The 26845-nt window shown below is 42.1% G+C and overlaps 1 protein-coding gene across 1 annotated transcript; it reads left to right on the top strand.

The window, feature by feature from the left end:
- The first annotated feature begins 3516 nt into the window (after positions 1-3516).
- Positions 3517-10418, top strand: ubl3b (ubiquitin-like 3b). Its single transcript, XM_046295467.1, has 5 exons — positions 3517-4419; positions 7342-7450; positions 7807-7893; positions 8268-8345; positions 8554-10418. Exons 1-5 carry the CDS (start codon positions 4393-4395, stop codon positions 8604-8606), a joined length of 354 nt encoding a protein of 117 aa, XP_046151423.1. The 5' UTR covers positions 3517-4392; the 3' UTR covers positions 8607-10418.
- The last annotated feature ends 16427 nt before the right edge of the window (positions 10419-26845 follow it).

Raw genomic sequence — 26845 nt, 5'->3', positions numbered from 1 at the left:
CTAGTTTCATGAGGTATTCACCTGGAATGCATTTCAATTAACAGGTGCGCCTTGTTAAAAGTTAATTTGTGGAATTTCTTTCCTTAATGTGTTTAAGCCAATCACTTGTGTTATGACAAGGTAGGGGTGGTATACAGAATATAGCCCTATTTAGTTAAAGACCAAGTCCATATTATGTCAATAACAGCTAAAAGAAGCAAAATGAAACGACGGTTACTTTAAGACATGAAGGTCAGTCAATCTGGAAAATGTCAAGAACTTTGAAAGTTTCTTCAACTGCAGTCGCAAAAAACATCAATCGCAATGATGAAACTGGCTCTCATGAGGATCGCAACGGGAAAGGAAGACCCAGAGTTAGAGTTCATTAGAGTTACCAGCCTCAGAAACTGCAGCCCAAATAAATGCTTAAGAGTTCAGGTAACAGACACATCTCAACATCAACTGTTCAGAGGAGACTGCATGAATCATGCCTTCATGGTTGAATTACTGCAATAACAAAAAAACACTACTGAAGGACACCTATAATAAGAAGAGACTTGCTTGGGCTAAGAAAAATGAGTTGTAGACATTAGACCGGTGGAAATCTGTCCTTTGGTCTGATGAATCAAAATTTGAGATTTTTGATTCCAACCCACGTGTCTTTGTGAGATGCAGAGTAGGTGAGCGAATGATCTCCGCATGTGTGGTTCCCACCGTGAAGCATGGAGGTGTGGGGGTGGCACACTTAACCAGCATGGCTACCACAGCATTCTGCAGCGATACACCATCTCATCTGGTTTGTGCTTAGTCCCACTATCATTTGTTTTTCAACAGGACAATGACCCAAAACACACCTCCAGGCTATGTAAGGGCTATTTGACCAAGAAGGAGAGTGATGGAGTGCTGCATCAGATGACCTGGCCTCCACAATCACCCAACCTAACCCAATTGAGATGGTTTGGGATGAGTTAGACTGCAGTTGAAGGAAAAACAACCAACAAGTGCTCAGCATATGTGGGAACTCCTTCATGACTGTTGGAAAAGCATTCCAGGTGAAGCTGGTTGAGAGTGTGCAAAGCTGTCCAAGGCAAAGGCTGGCTACTTTGAAAAATCTCAAATATATCAAATATATTTTGATTTAACACTTTTTGGCTACATGATTGCATGTGTTATTTCATAGTTTTGATACCTTCACTATTATTCTACAAAGTAAAAAAATTAAGAACCTTGAATGAGTAGGTGTGTATTCACTTTTGACTGGTACTGTATGTGCACTGAGATATACACTGATTGTATAAAACATTAAGAACACCTGTGATTTCCATGACAGTCTGACCTGGTGAAAGCTACAGTCCCTTATTGATGTCACTTGTTAAATACACTCCAATCAGTGTAGATGAAGGGGAGGATACAGGTTAAAGAAGGATTCTTAAGCATTGAGACATTGTCTATGTGTGCCATTCAGAGGGTGAATGGACAAGACAAGATTTATGTGCCTTTTGAACAGGTTATGGTAGTCGGTAAGAGGCACACTGCTGGGTTTTTCATGCTCAACAGGTTTCTATGTGTAACAAAAATGATCCACAACCCAAAGAACACCTAGCCAACTTGAAACAACTGTGGGAAGCATTAGAGTCAACATGGGCCAGCATCCGTGTGGACCTCTTTCGACACCTTGTAGAGTCCATGCCCTGACGGCAAAAGGGAGGGGTGCGTGCAACTTAATATTAGGAAGGTGTTCTTAACGTTTTGTATACTCGATCAACATGAACTTGCCAAATTTCTGCATATCTAACCATTTTGAAAAGGTTTTTTGTATTAAATATGTCATTTAGGTGGTACAAATGGCATGACACAGAGTTCCTCCATTTTTAATGTGTTATTCTAGTGCCTGGTTGTTTCTGCCTGAATTCAGCCATTTTCCCCAAAATGGTGTCTGATATCCACTGTCTTTGCCCTATGAGTTACTGCTGGGTACAGTAAGCACACCAACAGGGTATGTTGTGTGTCCTCCTGTCCATATAGGTAAATTATTATGGTATTATTTGTGTTCTTTGGGGACAGGCAATACCAAGGAGTGGGTCAAACAACCCCAGAACTCACTGTCTGCACTTTAGAGAGATGCTTGACAATGAAATTAAATTTTGTAAAACTTGGTCCTTACCCAAAAGATTGTAATATTTCAAATTTTTTAAGAATTTATCATTTAGAATAGAGAATATTTTTTTAAACAATCATTAATTGAATTTTGTTTTCATGTTTATACATAGATATGTATGCTATATTTGTTAATTATTGGAAGAGCTGCCCAAATAATTATTCAATTTAAAATTATGCTCTTAACTGTAGAGAGAAATAACTTATTTTTGTACCATGATGATCGACAAACTCTACCAAATAGAGAGATGTCTATAGGAAGGTACACTGAAGAAAAATGCTGATATTCCTTGGAGCCCAAAACTGGCACTACTGAAAGGCAGAGAAAGGATTACAATACATTAGCCTAGTATGAAAGGGCTTACAGGTTTCATTCCTGTTTTAAGGTCTTAATCTCGTAGTACATGTTACTTACATGATTGATTCCATGTATAATTTTGTACATAACTGTTTTGTATATAATTGTGTCAATGATAGATGGGCCTGGGTTTTAATCTCTTAACTCTGAGTGTCTAACTGAATGTATTAATAACATGAACTGAAAACCCCACCAGCCTCAGTTCAATTTTGTTTCTAGACACTGCTGTGGTGTTCAAATCAACTTGTGTTTTTTCTGTTTTAACTATGTGCCTCAATTTATTTGCTCACTTCAAGGGTATGTATGTAACTGTTATTTGTATTCTATGCCTATTTACGAGATGTGGAAATGGTCACATCACAGATAATCAATTCAAATTGTTATCCCTTCATATTATTGTGATTTAAATGACCATTTTAAGACAAGACTGGCCAGTCTTGTGTAAAAATGGCCTAGAAAACACACTACAAATAGCTGTGAGTAAAAGTCTACAATATGGTATTTTTGTATTTTATTTTTATGCTTCCAGGGGGCTCAAAGCTTGTTACAGAATCATGTTGCAAAGAAAAGTCTTGCACATTACGTCAGTGTCTCATACAAGGTTTTGTGGAGTGAGTTACAATACTAGGATGTTTACAAACTACCTTGGTCATCAGAACAGTATTTGAGAAAATAACAATTGTTGTACTAACTTTTTCATGTCCATTTGTACTCTTACTGATTTTAAAGCATAGTATTACAGTACATGTACTATCTGTAAATGTGTGGAGAGAAATTACTGTATATAATCAATGTTTTTTTTTTTTGTTAAGTAAATTTGAATCCTCCAATGAAAACTGTCTTTGTGACTTACTGATTTTTTTTTTCAGACTTTACAAGGTGGCTTGAAACAAATGTCAAATGATCCCAATTTCTGTTGATTTCCTTCGTGTCCGACTTTTATCACTTGTTCAATCAAAATGGAATCTTATGGCAAGACTGCAACTCCCAGAAATAATTTTCGTTTCCTATGTTGACAAACAGCTGATTTCCGGTGTCTTTAAATGTCCTGCCATTATTCTTCGACAAGCAGCAGTTAGGTTCGATGTTATTTGACGGAAAGAGACACCCAAACGTGGGATACGTTTAACCATTGGCATGCTTATATATTTAAGTATTTGTTTTATACCGTTACGGTCTTTAGAGATGTGAGGTTTTTTTTGTGTTAAGATTAACGGTAGTGATATCGCGGGTTGTCTTTTCTGTGCTCCCACAGTTCCTCTTTTCTGCCGCAGTCAGATATGTTCACTTTAGTTACATTTTAGCAACGTAGCTACCTACCTACATAAATTAGTTACCTACCTTGTAAATTAACACAGCTACCTAACGTTTCTTCGGGTGTCATCTCCTTGCTAGCCAACCATGCTACTAGTTACAAGCCAGCGTTAGGAGATCTTGTCAAGCAATACGGATGATTTTGAGTTAATCTGTCGAGGATAAAGCAACGAGTTTATAGCCATCTGTTGTTAACTAAGTAACGTTAGTGTTGGCAAGCTACTGAAGCTAGCTAGCTAACTAGCTGATGTGTAGCCAAATGCTATGTAAGTAAATAGCTTCCGTCTGACAGTGTATGATTGCTAGGCAGTGGTTGATTGATCCATACGCTTGACACCTAGCCACCATCGTTCGCAGATATCACATCAACAGGCGAATCTTGTAACCAATTTTATGTTTCACGTTGGTCAGAGCGGTTGAGTTGGTGCCAGGCTGTGGAAAGCAGAGAAAGGAGGGGGGGTTGGGGGTTGAGAGAGTAGTGAAACGCACACAGTGTTCTTTGTGCCAGGGGTTTGGCCCAGTCTCCATCAGCAAAGCGCAACACTAACTGCCCAGTCGGCTCTGTTCAGAGCAGCTTCAGAGCCATGACAACTCAAAGGGATGTCGATATTGTGAGTATTAATTGCAACCCAACATAACCAATCCTTAGTTACTGCATAAGATCCAATGCTGTGCATGTCTAATATTGACGTGGTTACAGTGCGTGTGATGTTTTCCATGTCTGAATGTATTTGGAGGCTAGTTTAGGATCAGGGATGAACTCAAACAGAATAGCTGCTAATTCTGTAATCATCAATCAAATTACATTTTGAGATTACCCCACATTTTTTGTAGAGGTGAGCCTTAAAGGCCCAGTGCAGTCAAACGTGATTTTTTTTTTCCCTGTGCTTTTATAAACATTTCCACACAGGTTGGAATAATGCTGTGAAAATTATAATGCACTTTTAGTGTAAGAGCTGTTTTTCAGACTGCCTGAAATGTCAGCCATTTTTAGTGGGAGGGAGTTTTGTCCTATGGTGATGTCACCATGTGGTAAATTGGTTAATAGACCAATCGAGTTCCAAACCTCTCTGCCTATAACAGCTAATTTAAACTTCCCTTCCCCACTCAAAACATTCCCAGACAGTCTTAGCTAAATTCTTGCTTGAGAAATTGTCCTTTTTGCTAAGAAACTTCTTTTTTAAATTTTATTTTAAAAAATCTTTGTTTTTATATTTTTATATCTCGCTAAGCTACTTAAATGTTATCCAGAAATGATTTGCTATTGAGATTTAAACGCCTGCATTGGACCTTTAACTGATTTGATTCATATCCCTAAATCACAGCTCTACCCTCTTGGATATTGTTCATTTCTTAAACAAACCTGTACGACCAGTGTAACACAAAAGTGCCACGGACATGGTTTTTAAGGCATGGATGGAGAGGGGATTTTTATTTATTTTTATTTTTTATTTTTTTTACTGAGGAGAACCAGTCAAATTGAAAGCATAAACAATCTAAAAATCAATGCAGAAGCTAGTAGGCTACTTTGGACTGCCTGTACTGTTGTGTACTGATGCCAGCTTGTGGTGGTCTGGATTCCTCTACTTTTGCTTATTTGGTAGAATCTCTCATTGTCACATTTCTGTTCTCAATGCACGCATGTTGCAGACCTTTTCTCTTAATTCAAATCTGAGTTTTTAAAGCGCATTTTTGTTTGTCTCTTGATTGGATAATCTTAACAGTATATCCTTGATGGATTCAAATAAAGGGCAGCTGGGCAGTTTCTAGTTTGTTTTTTGTTTGGTTGTGGATAAGGGGGGGTTAAAGCTTGTTAATGATGACATGGGTATGTAACCCCACACGGAGGGGTTATGCAGTTCATGGGGGGGAGGGGACGGGACTTCCTCTGCTCAGGGGGGGTTGGCGTGTTTGTAAACAGATCATTGTAGGACTGTCCTGACGTCACACCTGGTGGCACGCTCTTTGTTCTGGCTTCCCTGATTACCAACAGAGAAAGTTTAGGATCAAATTAACACATTTTAATATGTGGGGGGAAATACCCATCTGTTAACGTAACATTGATATTGGTCTCCAAACTATAATAGTATTGGTAGGCGTAATGGTTGGAATGCCATGATTTCCCAGGCATTTTCTGGATTCTGGTGGAATACCAATATCTACTTTGATTTATTATTATTTTTTAATGTGAGGCAGTGGTTGTGTGTGCAGCGTGTTACGATTCGTCAACTAATGCAGAGGGGTGGAGACGGTGTGCCTTCCGTCCATAATGATGCTTCAGAGCATTTTTCCCTATCAGAGGTTCTGACCTGGGGCTGCTGCCACCACAGGAGGGAAGGCTTTGAGCCTGGGTCTCCTCTTGTGCAGGCACTGCTGTGTATGCTTAAGGCTACTTACCGTAGCGGATGTTTCATGAGTTGATAATAGATCCCATTTACATAGCCTACATGGAGTGTCTGACAGGAAACCTCAGAGTTGCACTACCTCAATCTACTTCATGTGAAATTATGTTTCCCTATTGCCCAATGGGATTTCAATTTCATGACTTGTATGTACTATGATTTCTCAGAAATAGTCAGTTGGTTTTATTCATTTGATTCATTATTCTGTGGCTTTTGGGATTTGACTCAATGCACTGGACCAACTGCCTTACCTTGTCCTTCTCTTTTGCCGTTTATTCCCAGCAGAACTCTGCAAACAGCATGTGGATGATGTAACTGTTAAACCAAATAACGATTTTAAATCCAAGAATATATATATTGTTTTAAGTGCCATTACCCAAGTCTCCTAAAAAGTAAACCAGGACCATCCTTTTGGACGCTGTAAATGACTAATACATATGAAATGGTCTCTGTTTGTTTTAGGAGCCTTTTTAAGGCTTTAGGGAAACATGTCATGAGGTGCTAGTATGATTAGGGCAACATGTCAAACACATTTTCATGTATTTTTTTTCTTCTTTCGATGCTTTCATTTAGTGGACTGGGTGGGTACAAAGAAGAGCAGGGAAAAGCCCTTTCTAAGACCTTCACGTACACCCCCCCCCCGGGTTACGCGTTGGCAATATCAATGTAATAATGTGGCCCAGGCCTGTCTGGGACACCTGGGGTTATCACATTAGGCCGACAGCCCGGAGAGAGGAGCTGCTCCCTGCCTCAAGCCACTGAAGGCCCACTGTTCTCCCCCTCCACCCCATCACCCCCCAGCTCCACCCTTATCTATGCCTCGTCCTACTATAGGGGCTCACTACACAACAAGCTCAGTCCTCTCTGAAGGAAGCAGCCCAGTCAAAGGGGCTGAGAGCTGCACCAGAGAAATCTAATTAGAATGGAATGCCAGTTTTGGTGCAGGCTTCCGAAGGTCATCTCATGTCATTCGAGGTGAGAGAAAACGGAAGGATTCCATGTGATTAGGCGAAGCTACGTGCCTCTCATTGCTCGATGGGGTGGAAATGTGGACTTTTATTATACTGTAATCTTGTGATTTCTGTGGAGCATGTGTAGGATTATTCAGATGTTTTGTTTGGTCCATCCCAGGTGAACCTGCGTCTTATCCTGGTCAGTGGGAAGACACAAGACTTCATCTTCTCCCCCAACGACTCAGCCATGGACATCGCCAAGCACGTCTTTGATAACTGGCCCTTGGGTGAGTTTTTTTTTTTGCATGTTGGGAGGTGGACCAAGAAACTACCACTTCACTGTCTTGTTTTCTATTGAGTTGTATTGCGGAATTAATCAGGTCACTTCAACTGTCTGATTTAGTGTACTGGGCATACTTCTATTTCTTGTTGTGAAAGCCCACTTTGATGTCCGTTACTGTTATAGGAACAGCTATTGGACCATGCCTTGTGTCGTAACACTTTATTCCATCTCCACACCCCTGATGATGGTAGTAATGTTTGTGGGTTCAACCACTGCAGGAAGTGTCTGAGTGTTTCTGGCGCCGATTTAAAAAAAAAATTCTCCCCTGAGCTTCTGTGTGTTGTCTCATCTCTCCATCAGGATGGGAGGAGGAGCAGGTGAGCAGCGCCAGCATCCTACGCCTCATCTTCCAGGGACGCTTCCTGCATGGCAACGTCACCCTGGGAGGTATTTGATGGACCCTCCACACACACACACTCATCCTACATGTCTGAAATGTACTAGTGAATACTGTGATTGAATGACCTGTGTCCTTTGAAATTAAATTTGACCCTAGAGTCGGTGTCCGCTCCCCCGCAAACATCGAATTAGCATAATAAAAACATCAACTGTTGAGTAAGGGAGATTCAGTTTTTTTGCATGGGCTGTGTCTCAATCCACCACATCTGCCGATGGTGGCCTTAGACTCTAGAGGGTTACCCGTGCCACACTTAAGGATGGAGAATTGGCATTCGGAACATGTTTAGTAATACCATAATTAAAGAGGATTTATATATTCTGCATATTAATTGTTCATTGTCTGTCCTTTTTTGTTTTCTAAGCTTTAAAACTGCCCCCTGGCCGAACAACTGTCATGCACTTGGTTGCCAGAGAGACCCTGCCAGAGCCTAACTCCCATGGTGAGAACCCCCCCGTCTCGTTCTCTCATCTCAAGGAGGTCAACCCATCCCATCACCTAGCTGTCAGGGACCATGTTGAGCTGTAATTGCTACAGCTTTAGGCCCTTATGGTCCCTTTTGAACCGGAAAGTCTGGTGATATTTGCTCTCTAGTTGTCGTGTTTGCAGTTGTCTCACCAAGTTTCTTTCTATCGTCCTCGTCTTTGTAGGTCAGCGTAACCGGGAGAAGACCGCGGAGAGCAACTGCTGTCTGCTCTTGTAAAGATGACAACAAACCACAATCCTCCCCTTAACCCTCCCCCACATTCACCCCTGCTCGGCTTCTGTCTGCCCGTCAACCATGGATTTGGAGAGATCACAGGGAGATGGGTCACAGAGCTGTCAGCCTGCTGTCTGGCACATGTTTGTGGCACTCTGGCCCAATCGGTGGCTTTGGAATTATTTGTAGGTTGTTTTTTTTTTTTTTTTTTTTACCCATTTATTCAGATCAATTTTCTTTTTTCACCCTTTTGCCAGATTCTGCCTTTTTCTTCTGTGTTGTAAAACCATGTTAAGAATTTGTACATATAATCTCCGTGGTTACCCAGGATGAGATAGCTGGGTGACCATACAGGTTTTGAAGACCTCCCACAGAAACACTGTCATAGTTATGACTTCGGAACATTGACCCGTACTGTGGCGTTGGTCATTTGCATTGACTCCAAGTATCTTTCTGCTAATGAAATGGAGGTTCTCATGGCTCTTGTAGAACGGCGTTAAAACCTCTCATTGCACTTAACTGGGTTGTTTATTAGAAAGTGTTTCTTGTCTTTGTTTGTTTTGTATCGTCTTAATCTCCCCATTTTACAGAGGAAGAGAGAATAATGTCCTACTGTTAGACAAAGTGCCATCCTCCTCACCTGATGTAGACCGTGCACAGTACAGTAGTTGACTCCTATTAGCAGGGTGTGTGTAGTCTGCCATAGCACCAGTGGAGTGGTGTGTATCTCTGTGACATGGGCCACACTCGTGTTTGTTCCTGGACTTGGACCAACAGAGGAAGAGTTCAAAGTTGTAAAGGGACACCTGTGTGTGTGGCATTGTCACGTGTTTGATCACCTCGACGGTGAATGATGAACTGGTCTAGCTTGAAGAATCTGAACTAACTCCTACACATTCTCCCCCTGGTTGTGAAGCCCTGCTTTTTTTCCCCCTTTTTTTTTTTTAACTGAGTGAAAAGTATTGAAGGATTGCTTCTGAGTGACCATTGTCATTCTGTATGGCTTCCACCTCTGATCAACATGACCATTTAGACTACATCCCGTCCCATGGGACAGCCCCCTCGCCACTCCCCGTCTGACCTCAGTGAGGAGTAAGGGAATCGACACCAGGAGCCAGTCAACAGAGAGGTGTTGGTAGTTTGAGGTCTTCATGGCCAACTACAGGACATTAGGACTAGAGGCATGAGGGAGCAAGTTCTTGGAGAGGGTTCCCCTCTGGAAAATAGGAGGAAATGATGATGATGGTATTTGACCTTCTTTTTGTTTGGATGCTGTCTGTTTTTGTTTGCCTTTTTGATTGTGGAATTATTCAGTAATATCATTAATATTGCAATTGGAAAATGTCGATTTTTATCTTGTATTGATATTGTTTGTCCAGTTGCTGATGTCTGACTCCTGTTAATTGAATGCCTTTTGTCCCAGGAGTTAGTGTGTGTGGGAATTGCGTATTAATTTTACATTACTGTATGTGTGAGTGGATAGGTTGTGGAAATGACTGAGTGTATGGAGACAGTTTGTGTATTTGAGTAATGGGTGTGTGTTTGTGAAAACCTAAAAACGGTGTGTGTGTGAACACTGGAGGTTAGTGATGCAGGTGGTGGAGTAGGACAGATTGGTCTTGGGTGGCTGTGGTTTCCATGGAAACAGTGTGAATCCTTCCTTTTAGTGAGTGTCCTTTGGTTAGTGTCCGTCAACCAATGTCACTGCTATGAAATGTAGCTCAATATGAATAAATGTATTAAAAAAAAGAATACTAATGAAATGTCTGCTTAAAGCTTGTATTATAAATTAATAAAACATCTTAAAGAAATGTTCTAAGTTTTAAAGTGTGGAACACTGCTTGGACAATATGCATTCTTCATTGTAGAGGTTGTGACTTGTGATATAGGGGACAGATCTGTGTTCTTTGTCAGTAGTAGAACAGCTGGATGGCCGCTGGGTGGCAGTGTTGTGTAGCTACTCCATTCTCATCCTAGGCCTTGGGCTATCATTGTTCAATACCTGGTTGAGTCCCATACTTGTATTTTTTTTAATTAACTAGGCAAGTCGGTTAAAATAATGACGGCCTACCCCAGCCACACCCGGACGACGGTGGGCCAATTGTGCGCCGCCCTATGGAACTTCCAATCTCGGCCGGATGTGATCTAGCCTGGATTCGAACCAGGGACTGTAGTGACGCCTCTTGCATGCAGTGCCTGAGACCGGTTTGCCACTCTGGAGCCCCTGTACCGATAAGAATTCCATGTGTGATACTCCAAGGTCAAAATGTACTATTTGATGTTGGCTGTTACATAACCTTTTCCTCTGACTGTAATAATGGTTGGCTGACGTTATCTATTATTCAGAGGTTCTTTGCAATTAATTTAGTTAAGTAGTAGACTGATCAATATTACTCATCAATATCACATATGACCTTAACAATGGATATGAATCAGTGTTTTGATGGATTACCTTATGCGGACTTGGATAACTAAAAGGTAGTATCAGTCACTAGATTAAGTAAAGGTTAAATACATCAACATTTTAAATGCTATTTTAATACTTTCTGATACCAATTTATATGGTTTTGGTGCTGGAAATAAATTTGGGCGTCTTGGATTCTGTCTGCGATTTAGACCCCATATAAAATGCTATGCATGTTGTAGTGATTCAGTCGTAACAGTTGGTCGGACTCCTATTATTCAATATTATTCTCTCCAAAAACCTGGTTATGACGTATAACTGAGAGCGCTCCAGGTTTCCAGTTGATGTTGGCAATTAAAGTTAGGAAAAGTGCTGTCAAGCTCCCAGATTTATTCTAAAACCTACTGCTGTTCTTAATCTTTTAAATAAACTACTTGTTCTTCCATGCATCTGCTCATGTCTCTCTGTCTGTCTGTTTTTAGCTCTGTCTGGCAGTGGATGAAGTAACACAGAGAGGAGAGAGATGGTCATAACAAAGGGGTCTCAACTGTGAGGTGATAACCAGCATCTCTGACCTGGAAGCAGCATCTGTTCAAAGCATCACTACTCTAAACACAGATACCACTGTTTCGGGATGAATAACTTTGCGGTCTTGCATGAGTTGGCACGTGCGGTCAGTCTGTCCAGTGTGTTAGAGTGGGCCCCAGTCCAGGTTTGGTGACCAAGGGTAACAGAACCACACATGGTTCAGCTGGGCCGTCTCTGTGTACAGTGTGCTATGCTGCTGTGGTGATCGGCAGGGGTGGGGTGGAGTACAGCTGCCATACCCAGCTTCCTCTGGCCTTGGCTGGGGACTCTCCTCTGCAGGGAAGCCGTGATCTGGGAGAGGGGCTGCATGTGGCAGAGCGGAGGCCTGTCTGTAGTGATTTCTGAGGCCCTGGGAGACCCGTCACTCTTTTTCCCTCTGTTCATCTTGGGCTCTGTATCTCACACTCTCTCCTCCAGCTCCCCCTCTCTCTCAGAGGCCCTTTGCAGGCACTCTGGGTAATAGGTGTGTGAACATCAAGAGTATTAGATGTCTGAGGCTCTGCACTTGCAGTGGGTTGTGACTAAGGTTGCAACGTTACCGGTAATTTACCAAAGTTCCTGGAATCTACTTTTTTAATATACAGTCCCCACATAATTTATTTGCAAATTATGGTGGAAAATAAGTATTTGGTCAATAACAAAAGTTTATCTCAATACTTTGTTATATATCCTTTGTTGGCAATGACAGAGGTCAAATGTTTTCTGTGAGTCTTCACAAGGTTTTCACACACTGTTGCTGGTATTTTGGCCCATTCCTCCATGCAGATCTCCTCTAGAGCAGTGATGTTTTGGGGCTGTTGCTTGGCAACATGGACTTTCAACTCCCTCAAAAGATTTTCTATGGGGTTGAGATCTGGAAACTGGCTAGGCCACTCCAGGACCTTGAAATGCTTCTTACGAAGCCACTCCTTCGTTGCTCGTGTGGTGTGTTTGGGATCATTGTCATGCTGAAAGACCCAGCCACGTTTCATCTTCAATGCCCTTGCTGATGGTAGGCTTTGGTCCCAGCTCTCTGCAGGTCATTCACTAGGTCCCCCCGTGTGGTTCTGGGATTTTTGCTCACCGTTCTTGTGATAATTTTGACCCCAAGGGGTGAGATCTTGTGTGGAGCCCCATATTGAGGGAGATTATCAGTGGTCTTGTATTTCTTCCATTTCCTAATAATTGCTCCCACAGTTGATTTCTTCAAACCAAGCTGCTTACCTATTGCAGATTCAGTCTTCCCAGCCTGGTGCAGGTCTACAATTTTGTTTCTGGTGCCCTTTGGCAGTTCTTTGGTCTTGGCCATAGTGGAGTTTGGAGTGTGACTGTTTGTGGGTGTGGACAGGTCTCTTTTCTACTGATAACAAGTTCAAACACGTGCCATTAATACAGGTAACAAGTGGAGGACAGAGGAGCCTCTTAAAGAAGAAGTTACAGGTCTGTGAGAGCCAGAAATCTTGCATGTTTGTAGGTGACCAAATACTTATTATCCACCATATAAAAAATCCTACAATGTGATTTTCTGGATTTTTTTCTCATTTTGTCTGTGATAGTTGAAGTGTACCTATGGTGAAAATTACAGGCCTCTCTCATCTTTTTAAGTGGGAGAACTTGCACAATTGGTGGCTGACTAAATACTTTTTTGCCCCACTGTATAGTACTAATTGGTTATATCTGTGTCCATAAGTTTCTAGTAGATAGACCACATGGTTCACGTGAAAATAGACTAATTAATGAAAAAAGCATTTAGTCAACAATGGCATTATTTACAAAGGTGGAAAAAAGTACTCAATTGTCATACTTGAGTAAAAGTAAGGATACATTAATAGAAAATTACTCAAGTAAAGTGAAAGTCACCCAGTCAAATACTACTTGAGTAAAAGTATTTGGTTTTAAATGTACTTAAGTATCAAAAGTAAATGGAACTGCTCAAATGTACCTAATTATCAAAAGTAAAAGTATAAACCATTTCAAATTCGGTATAATAAGCAAACCAGACTCTGCACAAATGTATTTTCTTTTTTTATTGAGGGATAGCCAGGGGCACTCTCCAACATTCAGACATCATTTATACAAACAAAGCATTTGTGTTTAGTGAGTGCGCCAGATCAGAGGCAGAAAGGATGACCAGGGATGTTCTCTTGATAAGTGTGTGAATTGGACCATTTTCCTGTCAACATGTAACGAGTTCTTTTAGGTGTCAGGGAAAATGTATGGAGTAAAAACTACATTATTTTCTTTAGGAATGTAGTGAAGTAAAAGTAACAGTTGGAAAAAATATAAATAGAAAAGTAAAGTACAGATATCCCCAAAAATGACTTAAGTAAAAATACTTTAAAGTAGTACTTAAGCACTTTACACCACTAATTATTTTCAATGAACTCTGTCACTTCCTACAATTGACTTTTTCCACAACTGCCACCAGTTTGACGTTAAAACATTGACAGCAAATACATATTGACATACTAAAATAAGGGGGAAGAAATATATATATAAACTGCTCAAAAAAATAAAGGTAACACATAAACAACACAATGTAACTCCAAGCCAATCACACTTCTGTGAAATCAAACTGTCCACTTAGGAAGCAACACTGATTGACAATACATTTCACATGCTGTTGTGCAAATGGTATAGACAATAGGTGTAAATTATAGGCAATTAGCAAGACACCCCCTATAAAGGAGTGGTTCTGCAGGTGGTGACCACAGACCACTTCTCAGTTCCTATGCTTCCTGGCTGATGTTTTGGTCACTTTTGAATGCTGGCGGTGCTCTCACTCTAGTGGTAGCATGAGACGGAGTCTACAACCCACACAAGTGGCTCAGGTAGTGCAGCTCATCCAGGATGGCACATCAATGCGAGCTATGGCAAGAAGGTTTGCTGTGTCTGTCAGCGTAGTGTCCAGAGCATGGAGGCGCTATCAGGAGACAGGCCAGTACATCAGGAGACGTGGAGGAGGCCGTAGGAGGGCAACAACCCAGCAGCAGGACCGCTACCTCTGCCTTTGTGCATGGAGGAGCAGGAGGATTACTGCCAGAGCCCTGCAAAATGACCTCCAGCAGGTCACAAATGTGCATGTGTCTGCTCAAACGGTCAGAAACAAATGTCCGTGCAGGACGTTTGGCATTTGCCAGTGAACACCAAGATTGGCAAATTCACCACTGGCGCCCTGTGCTCTTCACAGATGAAAGCAGGTTCACACTGAGCACATGTGACAGACGTGACAGAGTCTGGAGACGCCATGGAGAACGTTCTGCTGCCTGCAACATCCTCCAGCATGACCGGTTTGGCGGTGGGTCAGTCATGGTGTGGGGTAGCATTTCTTTGGGGGGCCGCACAGCCCTCCATGTGCTCGCCAGAGGTAGCCTGACTGCCATTAGGTACCGAGATGAGATCCTCAGACCCCTTGTGAGATCATATGCTGGTGCGGTTGGCCCTGGGTTCCTCCTAATGCAAGACAATGCTAGACCTCATGTGGCTGGAGTGTGTCAGCAGTTCCTGCAAGAGGAAGGCATTGATGCTATGGACTGGCCCGCCCGTTCCCCAGACCTGAATCCAATTGAGCACATCTGGGACATCATGTCTCGCTCCATCCACCAACGTCACATTGCACCACAGACTGTCCAGGAGTTGGCAGATGCTTTAGTCCAGGTCTGGGAGGAGATCCCTCAGGAGACCATCCGCCACCTCATCAGGAGCATGCCCAAGCGTTGTAGGGAGGTCATACAGGCACGTGGAGGCCATACACACTACTGAGCCTCATTTTGACTTGTTTTAAGGACATTACATCAAAGTTGGATCAGCCTGTAGTGTGGTTTTCCACTTTAATTTTGAGTGTGACTCCAAATCCATACCTCCATGGGTTGATACATTTGAATTCCATTGATCATTTTTGTGTGATTTTGTTGTCAGCACATTCAAATATGTAAAGAAAAATGTATTTAATAAGAATATTTAATTCATTCAGATCTAGGATGTGTTATTTTAGTGTTCCCTTTATTTTTTTGAGCAGTGTATATATATATATATATAAAAGGATATTTCATGCTGAAATCCTCATATTAAACACCAATGGTATTCACTAAGCTGATGGTTTATATTTAGGATCATGTTTTACAGGTTTGTCATTCAATAAAAAAAATGTATTTAATTATTTCGTATTTTACCTGTGATAAGGCCAGATAAAGGTTCAGAGATAATTAGACACCATTAATAATCTGAAGTACCCAAAAGGGCCACTAGATGTCTAGTGATAGATTACATAAAATCCTTGAAAGATACCAAATCCGGTACTTTACTGGTAAACTTTGAACGTTTCCAAACCTTGTTGTGACATTTTTTAATTCCTCTGTTTTTTAAGCCTACCAGAATCCATTTCCCCCTTCCTGCTTCTGGCTGGTGCAGATACATCTTGCCTTGTCAGTCCCACTTATATTAAAACCAGCTGTGAGTGCAGACACGCACACACACACACAGTTGAGCACATAGACTGAGGACAAGCTACTGATACCACAGAGTCTGAGCTTGTCATTCTAAGTCAGTCAACCTTTCTGTACAGCCTGGTTAGACAGTAGTGTGGGAGAAAGCCAGACAGGATGCGTGAGAAAGTTGTTTCGGTGTGTGTCGCTGTCTGTCTGTGTGAAAGTGTGTACGTACACTTGTGCCTATTTTTTACAGCGTGTGCATTCCTCCGTCTCATTTTTTTAATGCACGAAAACCCCACTCATGGTGGAGTTATAAGAGTTCAGTAGGCCAGTATGAAAACACACACACACATCCACCACACACATGCTCGCATGGCTTAAACTCACACAGCTGGGTGTGAATGAGTGTTCACACACTGACTGAAGCAGTCTTTTCCTTCTCTTCACTCCCTTCTCCAGCCATCCCTTCTTCTCCTAATTGGAAAAATGACACCAGTTCATGTGACTCCATTCGTTCCACATGAAAGGACCCACACTAGACAGAAGTCAAGGACGCGACGTGGACTTTGCCTTGGCATGTGGAGAGGGAAAGGGGTTTCAAATCAACATAGTCCTACTGTTTTCACAGCCAAGAAGTAGCGGCACCAATGTAGAACTGTGGAGGGAGCCACCCAGTCAACCACCGAGCATCGTCGCTCTGGATAAGAGCGTCTGCTAAATGACTTAAATGTAAATGTAAATGTTTTGCGACATCCATTTTTTTTGTCAGTGGATTTTACCAGATGGTCCCTTGTCCCTTCATAAAATTCCACTGTAAAAGGGGACAGGCCAGGGGGGGGGGGGGGGGGGGCTTGGCAACAATATACAGTTGAAGTCTGAAGTTTACATACACCTTAGCCAAATACATAACATACGTTTTTCACAATTCCTGACATTTAATCCTAGTAAAAATTCCCTGTCTTAGGTCAGTTAGGATCACCAATTTATTTTAAGAATGCAAAATGTCAGAATAATAGTAGAGATAATTATTATTTAATCTTTTACTTCTTTCATCACATTCCCAGTGGGTCAGAAGTTTACATACACTCAATTAGTATTTGGTAGCATTGCCTTTAAATTGTTTAACTTGGGTCAAACGTTTCAGGTAGCCTTCCACAAGATTCCCACAATAAGTTTTGTCAAATTCTCCAGATAGAGCTGGTGTAACTGAGTCAAGTTTGTAAGCCTCCTTGCTCGCACACGCTTTTTCACAATGTCCTTTGCTGTTGTTCTGGGATTGAATTTCATTTTTCGCACCAAAGTACGTTCATCTCTAGGAGACGGAACGTGTCTCTTTACTGAGTGGTAGGACGGCTGTGTGTTCCCATGGTGTTTATACTTGCATACTATTGTTTGTACAGATGAACGTGGTACCTTCAGGCGTTTGGAAATTGCCCCCAATTCAAGCCTCTTTGGATGAGTTGATCTGCTGAGGAGAATAGGTTAGCCCTGGTGTTGACTTTTAGCAGTGCTATTAGTGATCATATTAGATGGAATAGTAATAGCAGAGTCCTCTAGGGGCTGCAGATCATAATACAAATAGCTCAAAGATGATGTGTGAATATAGGGCCAGTTGATGTTTTTCTACAGTAACATTTTGCCATAGATTTGTTTGGATTATTTGGCTTGGCTTGGCGCTGTGTGCTCATTGTTAGAGCAGGGCGACTGGTCACTTTATGGGACTGGTTTCTATCCAAACTCTTAGTGAAATAAAATGAGAAAAAAATAAGCTAGGAAGAAAAACATACAAAAGAAATTATACAAAGGAAAGCTGTGCCAAAACTGGGTAACGACATGCCCTTCAGAATGGTTCAGAATCAGCTACTTCTCAGCCATCAAACAGGTCATGTAAAGTGACTCAATGTTGTTATCTTTGTGTTTGATTACACTTTAGTCATGCACATTGAGTTATTTTGGTTCATCAAAACAGTTTATCAGTTTTAATAAACCGCACATTGTAAATCTATCTGATTTGTCTGCTCTGTGCCACCAAACAGATGATCTTTAAATATAGTGACAAGGATATAGATTCAGTATAGATATCCTGACAGCTGTTTACATAAATATTATCCAGACAGCTGTTGTCATTGGTTTACATAAATATTACCACAAAAAGAACATTGTTTACTTCTGACAAATGATTAATCATATTTCTCTCAGGCTTTGATCAGATGACATGCGTTACATCTCTGGTCTGCGGTCATGAATATGTATCTTTAATGACTTCCATTTGGTTCATGTTTGCATTTTCTCATCTCTCTGTTTTTCTTCCATGATGGTGATGATGATGGGGATGATGATGATGATTTGTGAATGGGTGGCTCTGGTCTCTGCATCTCCTCAGTGGCTCAGACAGTCGACTCCCTAGGCACCAGAAAGATAAGTATTAGTAAGGAGTTGTTTGTTTGAAGTTTAGTGTCTGTGTCTATTTGTGTTTTGGATCACTGGACCAGAAGGGGAGGAGAGGTGACCTAATCTGGACGTGTGCCCATTCCTTTAACACATTTCGTCATTCACTGACCTACACAGTGGTGCCGTGAGATTTAACTGGACCATATGAAACTGGAATCAAACCGACTGGCCAAAGTGCTCTGTGACATCATTCCAACCAACTAATCCCAGTTTGCGTGAGTATTTCAGAGCGTTTCCAATTGAAAATGTGAGCCTGTGCTGTGTGTGTGAGAAAGTACGTAATGAAATGCTTGTCTTTATACGTTTATACATGTTTCCACAGTATCTGCAAACATCGGTGCTGTATTTCATTGATCGCCTTCATTGGGCTTCTTGTTGCTGTATACCCACATTAAAAAATACTACAGTTTACTATATAATACAAGAGTACTTACTATAGAATTCTATAGTGAAATGTAGTATACTATACTATACTATACTATACTATACTATACTATACTATACTATACTATACTATACTATACTATACTATACTATACTATACTATACTATACTATACTATACACTGTTGTATCCCTTGATCACGTGTAGTACCTACTATAGAATGTTGTTGTATAATGTAGAATACTATAGTAAATACTACAGTAAATAGTACAGTATTCGCTGTAGTGTTTGTACCAAATAAAGTCTGCAAATACACTATAGTGAATACTATAGTATTTATACCATACTATACTATAGTATTTTTTAATGTGGGTGTGGCTCATTAAGGCATTTAGCAGCACATTGCAGTGCATTACAGTAGGTGGTGAGAGATCATAAGAAGTTCACTGTCAGCTGGGGGTATGATCCGGAGGTCTGCCCATTGCCAAACCCTGCCATTCTACACTAAATTACTGCTCTTATCCCCACTAATGGGCTCTCTTGGTAGGATTCCCAATGGTGATGGTGATTTAAATACCTGGCCCCTCACCCACCACAGCTCTGCATGGATACAGCTGGGCTGCATGGTCTGCTGTAGGCATTATGATACTATTGATTATGTTGTAACTCCAAACTACGATGAGAGTACCGGTGAGCCAAACTCCACCTGTTCGTTCTATATGGGATTCCCATCCAACATACAATGTATGGGGATCGACTTGAGTCCATTGATGAACCCTTATGGATCCACAATGGATTGGTCTGTACCGGACCAGTCCGGTTCCATGAGGCCAGCACTGCCAGCAGGTTGTGTGTGATCTGACTTTGCACTGACTGAGCGTATTGATTGCATAGGGTTAACACCGAGTGAAGACGTGGGCCGGCCTAACCTTGGCCGAGCTGAATCTGACACCTCAGCACCTCCATCAGAGGGAATCAAATGAGGGAGTGTAGGGAGCCCGAGGGTAAAAGGACAAGGTTAGACGTTACTTAAATCCACCCGCATTCACTAAAGTCCTGTGTTGCATTGTTGGATGTCCTCTGCAGTTTCCTTGTGTTACAGCCAAATAAAAGGGGGAAAAAACACCACTTGGAGGAAGAATAAAGAAAGTGAAAGGGTAGAGGATGGAAAGTGTCCCAAAAGAGAACAGAGTGAGAAAAAGAGAGTTGGAGAGGTGAGGATCAGGGGAGGGAAAGTGATAGAGAGAGAACAGTGCTGAGAGCATGCTGCATCTCATTGCCCGAGTAAAGGGAGAAGACACTGTGCAGGATCCCTGAGGGTTTGGTCTCTATTCTTCATCTGTGTGCTATGCTGATTCCCTGTGCCTGGGTCTGGGTTGAAGAAGGATGATTCAGGGACTTGGGTCTCCATGGCTCAGCATGAGGCCCATATGTCTGTCACGTGAAGTCTGGGCGACTCATGAATAGAAACAGCAACAACAAAGAATTCAGCCATTCCTCCTTCCAGCACCACAACATAACACTCCCTCCTGCTTGTTGCTTGTCCCCATGTACTGTTTACTCCAGAGCTATTTGTTTTTCCGTTTGATGCTCTCTCTCCAACCAGTCTCTTCGTTTACATCCATCTACTTTGTTTTATTTACCACATCAACAGATGGATTTGATGAAGCCTTTCTGTTCGAGTACTTCAATTTGAACTACATTGTATTCTGTGACGCCGTAGCTATTCACCTCCATGTGAACTAGCGGTGAGTGTTCATACCTCTGGTATCTGTCAGTCTGTCTGAGGGTTCTGTCCAGCTGGGCCTCGGAGACTGGGAAGCCAGCAGTGGCAGCGGGTGCAGGGAATCAGGATCCGGTGGTGCTGAGAGCAGCAACAAATAAAGGTCACGTAGACTCTATTGTTCTGCAGAGCTGCAGAGTCTATTATTTATTGTCAGCGGTTTCATATCCTGTTTTATTTTTTCTTCCGACATCTCAGTTTATGGAGCCTGAGAGAGAGAGAGAGGGAGGACACGGATCCATGACCGTTTTGTGTGCTCTCCGAGTGTTTGTTGTGTGTGAGAGGGCATCTGTGAATCCCTGGGCAGTAAAACTCTTGAGTGAAACGTTGTCTGAGACATGGTGGAGCTGGTGTACCAACGCTCTTTAAAGCAGACGGTCACTCTACTTGCTGCCAAGCCTCGGGCACATAGACTACATTAAAAAAGTCTGTGGACACCTGCTCGTTGAACATCTCATTCCAAAAGCATGGCCATTAATATGGAGTTGGTTCCCCCTGTGCTGCTTTAACAGGCCTCCTCTCTTCTGGGAAGGCTTTCCACCAGATGTTGCAATATTGCTGCGGGGACTTGCTTCCATTCAGCCACAAGAGCATTCATGAGGTCAGGCACTGATGTTGGGAATAGGCCTGGCTCGCAGTTGGCGTTCCAATTCATCCCAACGGTGTTTGATGGAGTTGAGGTCAAGGGATTTTACAGGCCAATCAAGTTCTTCCACACTGATCTCAACAAACCATTTTTGTATGGACCTCGCTTTGTGCACGGGGGCATTGTAGCCTTCCCCAAACTGTTGCCACAAAGTTGGAAGCACAGAATCGTCTAGAATGTCATTGTATGCTGTAGTGTTAAGATTACCCTCACTGAAACTAAGGGGCCTAGCCCTAGCTATAAAACACACTATGCATTGGGGCAGGTAGTATACGCCTGGCATCCACCAAATCCAGATTAGTCTGTCGGACTGCCAGATGGTGAAGCGTGATTCATCACTCCAGAGAACGTGTTTTCACTGCTCCAGAGTCCAATGGCGGCGAGCTTTACACCATTCCAGCCAATGCTTGGCATTGCGTATGGTGATCTTAGGTTTATGTGCGGCTGCTTGACCATGGAAACCCATTTCATGAAGCTCCTGTCAAACAGTTCTTGTACTGACGTTGATTCCAGAGGCAGTTTGGAACTTAGTAGCGAGTGTTGCAACCGAGGACTGACGTGCTATGCGCTTCAGCACTCGACGGTCCCCTTCAGTGAGCTTGTGTGGCCTACCACTTCGCCGGCTGAGCCGTTGTTGCTCCTAGACATTTCCACTTCACAATAACAGCACTTACAGCTGACCGGGGCAGCTCTAGCAGGGCAGAAATTTGACAAACTGACTTGTTGGAAAGGTGGCATCCTATGACCGTGCCACTTTGAAAGTCACTGAGCTCTTCAGTAAGGTCATTCTACTGCCAATGATTGTCTATGGAGATTGCATGGCTGCGTGCTCGATTTTATACACCTGACAGCAACGGTTGTGGCTGACATAGCTGAATCAACTAATTTAAAGAAGTGTCCACATACTTTTATATATACAGTGCATTTGGAAAGTATTCAGAGCTCTTGACTTTTTCAACATTTTGTTACGTTACAGACTTTTTCTAAAATGGATTAAATAAATAAAAATATCATCAATCTACACACAATATTCCATAATGTCAAAGCAAAAACAGGTTTATAGAAATTGTTGCGAATGTATAAAATGTTTTTTTAAATCCCTATTCAGACCTATTGCTATGAGACTCAAAATTGAACTCAAGAGGAATCCTGTTTCCATTGATCATCCTTGAGATGTTTCTACAACTTCATTGGAGTTCACCTGTGATAAATTCAATTGATTGAACATGATTTGGAAAGGCACACACCTGTCTATATATGGTCCCACAGTTGGTAGTGCATGTCAGAGCAAATATCAAGCCATGAGGTCGAAGCAATTGTCCGTAGAGCTCCGAGACAGGATTGTGTCGAGGCACAGATCTGGGGAAGGATACCAGAACATTTCTGCAGCATTGAAGGTCCCCAAGAACACAGTGGCCTCCATCATTCTTAAATGTAATATGTTTGGAACCACCAAGACTCCCGATAGAGCTGGCCGCCCGGCCAAACTGAGCAATCGGGGGAGAAGGGCCTTGGTCAGGGAAGTGACCAAGAACCCGATGGTTACTGACAGAGCTCCAGAGCTCCTCTGTGGAGATGGGAGAACCTTTCAGAAGGTTTACCATCTCTGCAGCCCTCCATTAATCAGGCCTTTATGGTAGAGTGGCCAGACGGAAGCCACTCCTCAGTAAAAGGCACATGACAGCCCGCTTGGAGTTTGCCAAGAGGCATCTAAAGGACTCTGACCATGAGAAACAAGATTCTCTGGTCTGATGAAATCAAGATTGAGCTCTTTGGCCTGAATGTTGTCACGTCTGGAGAAAACTTGCCACCATCCCTACGGTGAATCATGGTGGTGGCATCATCATGCTGTGGGGATGTTTTAACTAGTCAGGATTGAGGGAAAGATGAACGGAGCAAAGTACAGAGAGATCATTGATGAAAACCTGCTCCAGAGAGCTCAGGACCTCAGACTGGGGTGAAGGTTCACCTTCCAACAGGACAATGACCCTAAGCACACAGCCAAGACAACGCAGGAGTGGCTTCGGGACAAGTCTCTGAATGTCCTTGATTGACCCAGCCAGAGCCTGGACTAGAACTTGATCAAACATTTCTGGAGAGACCTGAAAATAGCTGTGCAGCAACGCTCCCCGTCCAACCTGACAGAGCTTGAGAGAATCTGCAGAGAAGAATGGGAGAAACTCCCCAAGTACAGGAGTGCCAAGCTTGTTGCGTCATACTCAAGAAGACTCGAGGCTGTAATCGCTGCCAAAGGTACTTCAACAAAGTACTGAGTAAAGGGTCTGAATATGTATGTAAACATGATATTTCCGTTTTTTAAAGTCAAATAACTCACTCACACCTCATACCTACATGTGCATAGGAAAATAGCATAGGAAAATAGAAATGATGCACATCTGCATTGGAGCTAGGTTCTCAAGGAAAGTTGAAGAAGTGATTCAGGTCAGCCTGAAACTGAATTGATTGTTTTGGGTCACTTATAGGAACTGTTCCATATTATACGGTAGCTGGTTCGGATTTGGCCTCTGGCTGCAGGTTAAGCAGACTGAGTCCTGGAGGAGGTCTGTGGTAGCAGTCTGCAGACCTCTGTCATGCTGCCTGGGACCCTGCAGGCCAATGTGATTCAACGCCCTCTTATACACATGATTTATCCTCTCCATCCGTCCCTAAGGTGCCGGACGGACCTGTTTCACAAATGCTATTAAAACTCACAAATGCCTCGCTATTAACATTGCGTGTGTGAGAGATAGAGAGAGAGAGCAAGCAATAATGAGAGAGAGTGCATGCTTAAATTGGCGCGTTTGTTCGTGTGGATAATCCAAGTGAATTCCCATCCAAGTGTCAGTGAGCCCAGACCTCTGTTGAATAAGAGCATATTTGATGTGGAAGAGCCAAGCGAATGGAGGGCTGAATGGAGGTTGAACTTCAACACAGACACACAGCTGCAGCCCGCCTGTCTTGGTCCTTGGCCTGGCCTTGGGCCTGCAACTCTGTTCGCCAGTCCCTCTCATAGTAATAATCACAGACGAGTGTTACCGGTCGGATCTTCTGCTCGCCGTCTGCAACCCTGCCAGTAGTCTGTGCAGCTTCACATAGTCTACACTAAAGCAGGAAGAGTGTGTAGATGGGAGACATTTATTGTAAACACTGCTTGTTTTACTGCTTTGGAGACAACATTTCCCAGATCTAAGTTTAGAAAGATGAAGGTTTTACTTCACAGGAGCCCTGTTTTCAAAATGTAATGGTTTGTTGGTCAGTCATGGTTGATAGATTTCTTGCTAGGTAAAGCACTCAGACTTAATGGTGAGGAAGTGACCGAAAAGCAGAGATGGACGTGGTTGTTTGTAAAGTTGACGATGACAGATACAGAGCTTTCAGAAAGTATTCATACCTCTTGACTTCCACATTTTGTTGTGTTACAGCCTGAATTCAAAATTGATTTAATAATTATTTTCTCTCACCCATTTACCCACAATACCCCATAATGACAGTGAAAACATGTTTGGATTGTGCAATATCTGCACATTATTCTTTACAAAATGATTCAAGCTCTGTCAAGTTGGTTGTTGATCATTGCTAGACAGACATTTTCAAGTCTTGCCATGGATTTCCAAACCGATTTAAGTCAAAACTGTAACTAAGCCACACAGGAACATTCAATGTCATCTTGGTAAGCAACTCCAGTGTATAGTTAGACTTGTATTTAGGTTATTTCACTGCTGAAAGGTGAATTTGTCTCCCAATATCTGTTGGAAAGCTAGGAAAACATGGTTCAACTGGTTTAGCTATATTCTGTTCATTTTTATCCCCATAAAACTCCCTGGTCCTTGCCGATGACAGGCATACCCATAACATGACGCAGCCACCACAATGCTTGGTACTCAGTGATGTGTCGTGTCAGATGTGCCCCAAACATAACACATTGTATTCAGAATATGAGGTTAATTTCTTAGCCACATTTTTTGCTGTTTTACTTTAGTGCCTTATTGCAAACAGGATGCATGTTTTGGAATATTTTTATTAAGTACTGACTTCCTTCTTTTCACTCTGTCATTTAGGTAAGTTATGTAGGTAAGTTACATTATTATTGCGTACAGAGTGAGTCCATGCAACTTAATTTGACTTGTTAAGCAAATTTTTTACTTTTTAATTTATTTAGGCTTGCCTGTAACGGTATTCGGCGTCTGAAGAAGAGGACTCATCGGACCAAAGCGCAGCGTGGTAAGTGTTCATGCTTTTTATTGGAACTGAACACTATAACAAAGAGCATAACCAAAACAGTCCTGTAAGGTGCAAAACACTAAACAGAATTGAACTACCCACAAAAACCATGTGGGAAAAAGCTACCTAAGTATGGTTCCCAATCAGAGACAACGATAGACAGCTGTCCCTGATTGAGAACCATACCCGGCCAAAACAAAGAAATACAAAAACATAGAAAAAATAACATAGAATGCCCACCCAAATCACACCTTGATCAAACCAAAATAGAGACATAAAAAGCTCTAAGGTCAGGGCGTGACATTGCCATAACAAAGGGGTTGAATATTTTTTGACTCAAGACATTTCAGCTTTACATTTTATTAAATTTGTACAAATTTCTAAAAACATAATTCCACTTTGACATTATGGGGTATTGTGTGTAGGCCAGTGACACACAATCTCAATTTAATCCATTTTCAATTCAGGATGTAACACAACAAAATGTGGAAAAAGTCAAGTGTGTGAATACTTGAATAGCTTAAGGCTCTGTATGGCTCTGAATGTAGCTGTGTGGTGGTCACATCCAGGACACTGTCTAACTCCTCTCCCATTTTCTTTTCTCTCTCTCATCCGCTCCCTCTCTACTTTCTTCTTCTCTCCCTGTTGGGACTATTTGAAAGGCAGCAGCCTCCGGATGTGATGGAAATGGGACCGCTGAATTTAGAGAATAAACTGTCTTTAAATCCATCACTTTTATAGTGTATAGATACCCAAAAACACAACCCCACACACACACACACTGCAATTGTTTCATAGTTGCACAGAGTGAGACATGTATATGGTGTGTTTCTTTTGTTGCTGGTACAGAATCGTTATCACTAACCATAACAGCCTTGAAAATTATTGCCTTTTGATTTTTTTAAGCTTCTCCCAAATAGATTCCTGCTGTCGGAGATGAGGCTGATGTTTTTCTACGTTTTCCTTAGCACTGTATGTGGTGTTTTAAAAAATCTTATTATAAACAGACAGGCATTAGCACCGATTTCGTGGTCAGCCCATTCTTGCCGGCGCTGATCCTCTTGGGAGGTCTGTCAGTTGGCTATCGATACCACCAGGTAAGTTTGCAATTAAACAATTGTCGTTGCAGTGTTGTTTTCACAGGGATGATGTGTGGCTGATTGAGATATTTGGAACAGTAAATATCCGAGCCACCTCCCATCGGTTGGATTTATAGACCTCAATCAGCGATGGATTCACATCTGGTCACATCAATAGCTTCAATAAAGTAATGGATCAGAGATGAGGCCTGCTGGAATCCCATTAGGCCTGCTGTTGCCTCATCTCCCTCCAGGGAACAAAAACACAGGTCAGGCC

Source organism: Oncorhynchus gorbuscha, linkage group LG13, assembly GCF_021184085.1.
Source record: "Oncorhynchus gorbuscha isolate QuinsamMale2020 ecotype Even-year linkage group LG13, OgorEven_v1.0, whole genome shotgun sequence".
Taxonomy (NCBI): domain Eukaryota; kingdom Metazoa; phylum Chordata; class Actinopteri; order Salmoniformes; family Salmonidae; genus Oncorhynchus; species Oncorhynchus gorbuscha.
The sequence above is the reverse complement of the archived record's forward strand: the minus strand, read 5'-3'. Positions and strand labels throughout refer to the sequence as shown.

Excerpts from the sequence above, each read along its gene's own strand:
- ubl3b (XM_046295467.1), top strand. The coding sequence starts at position 4,393 with ATGACAACTCAAAGGGATGTCGATATT. Across the intron at positions 4,420-7,341 it reads CTCAAAGGGATGTCGATATT|GTGAACCTGCGTCTTATCCT; the intron begins GTGAGTATTAAT and ends GGTCCATCCCAG. Across the intron at positions 8,346-8,553 it reads GCCAGAGCCTAACTCCCATG|GTCAGCGTAACCGGGAGAAG; the intron begins GTGAGAACCCCC and ends TCGTCTTTGTAG.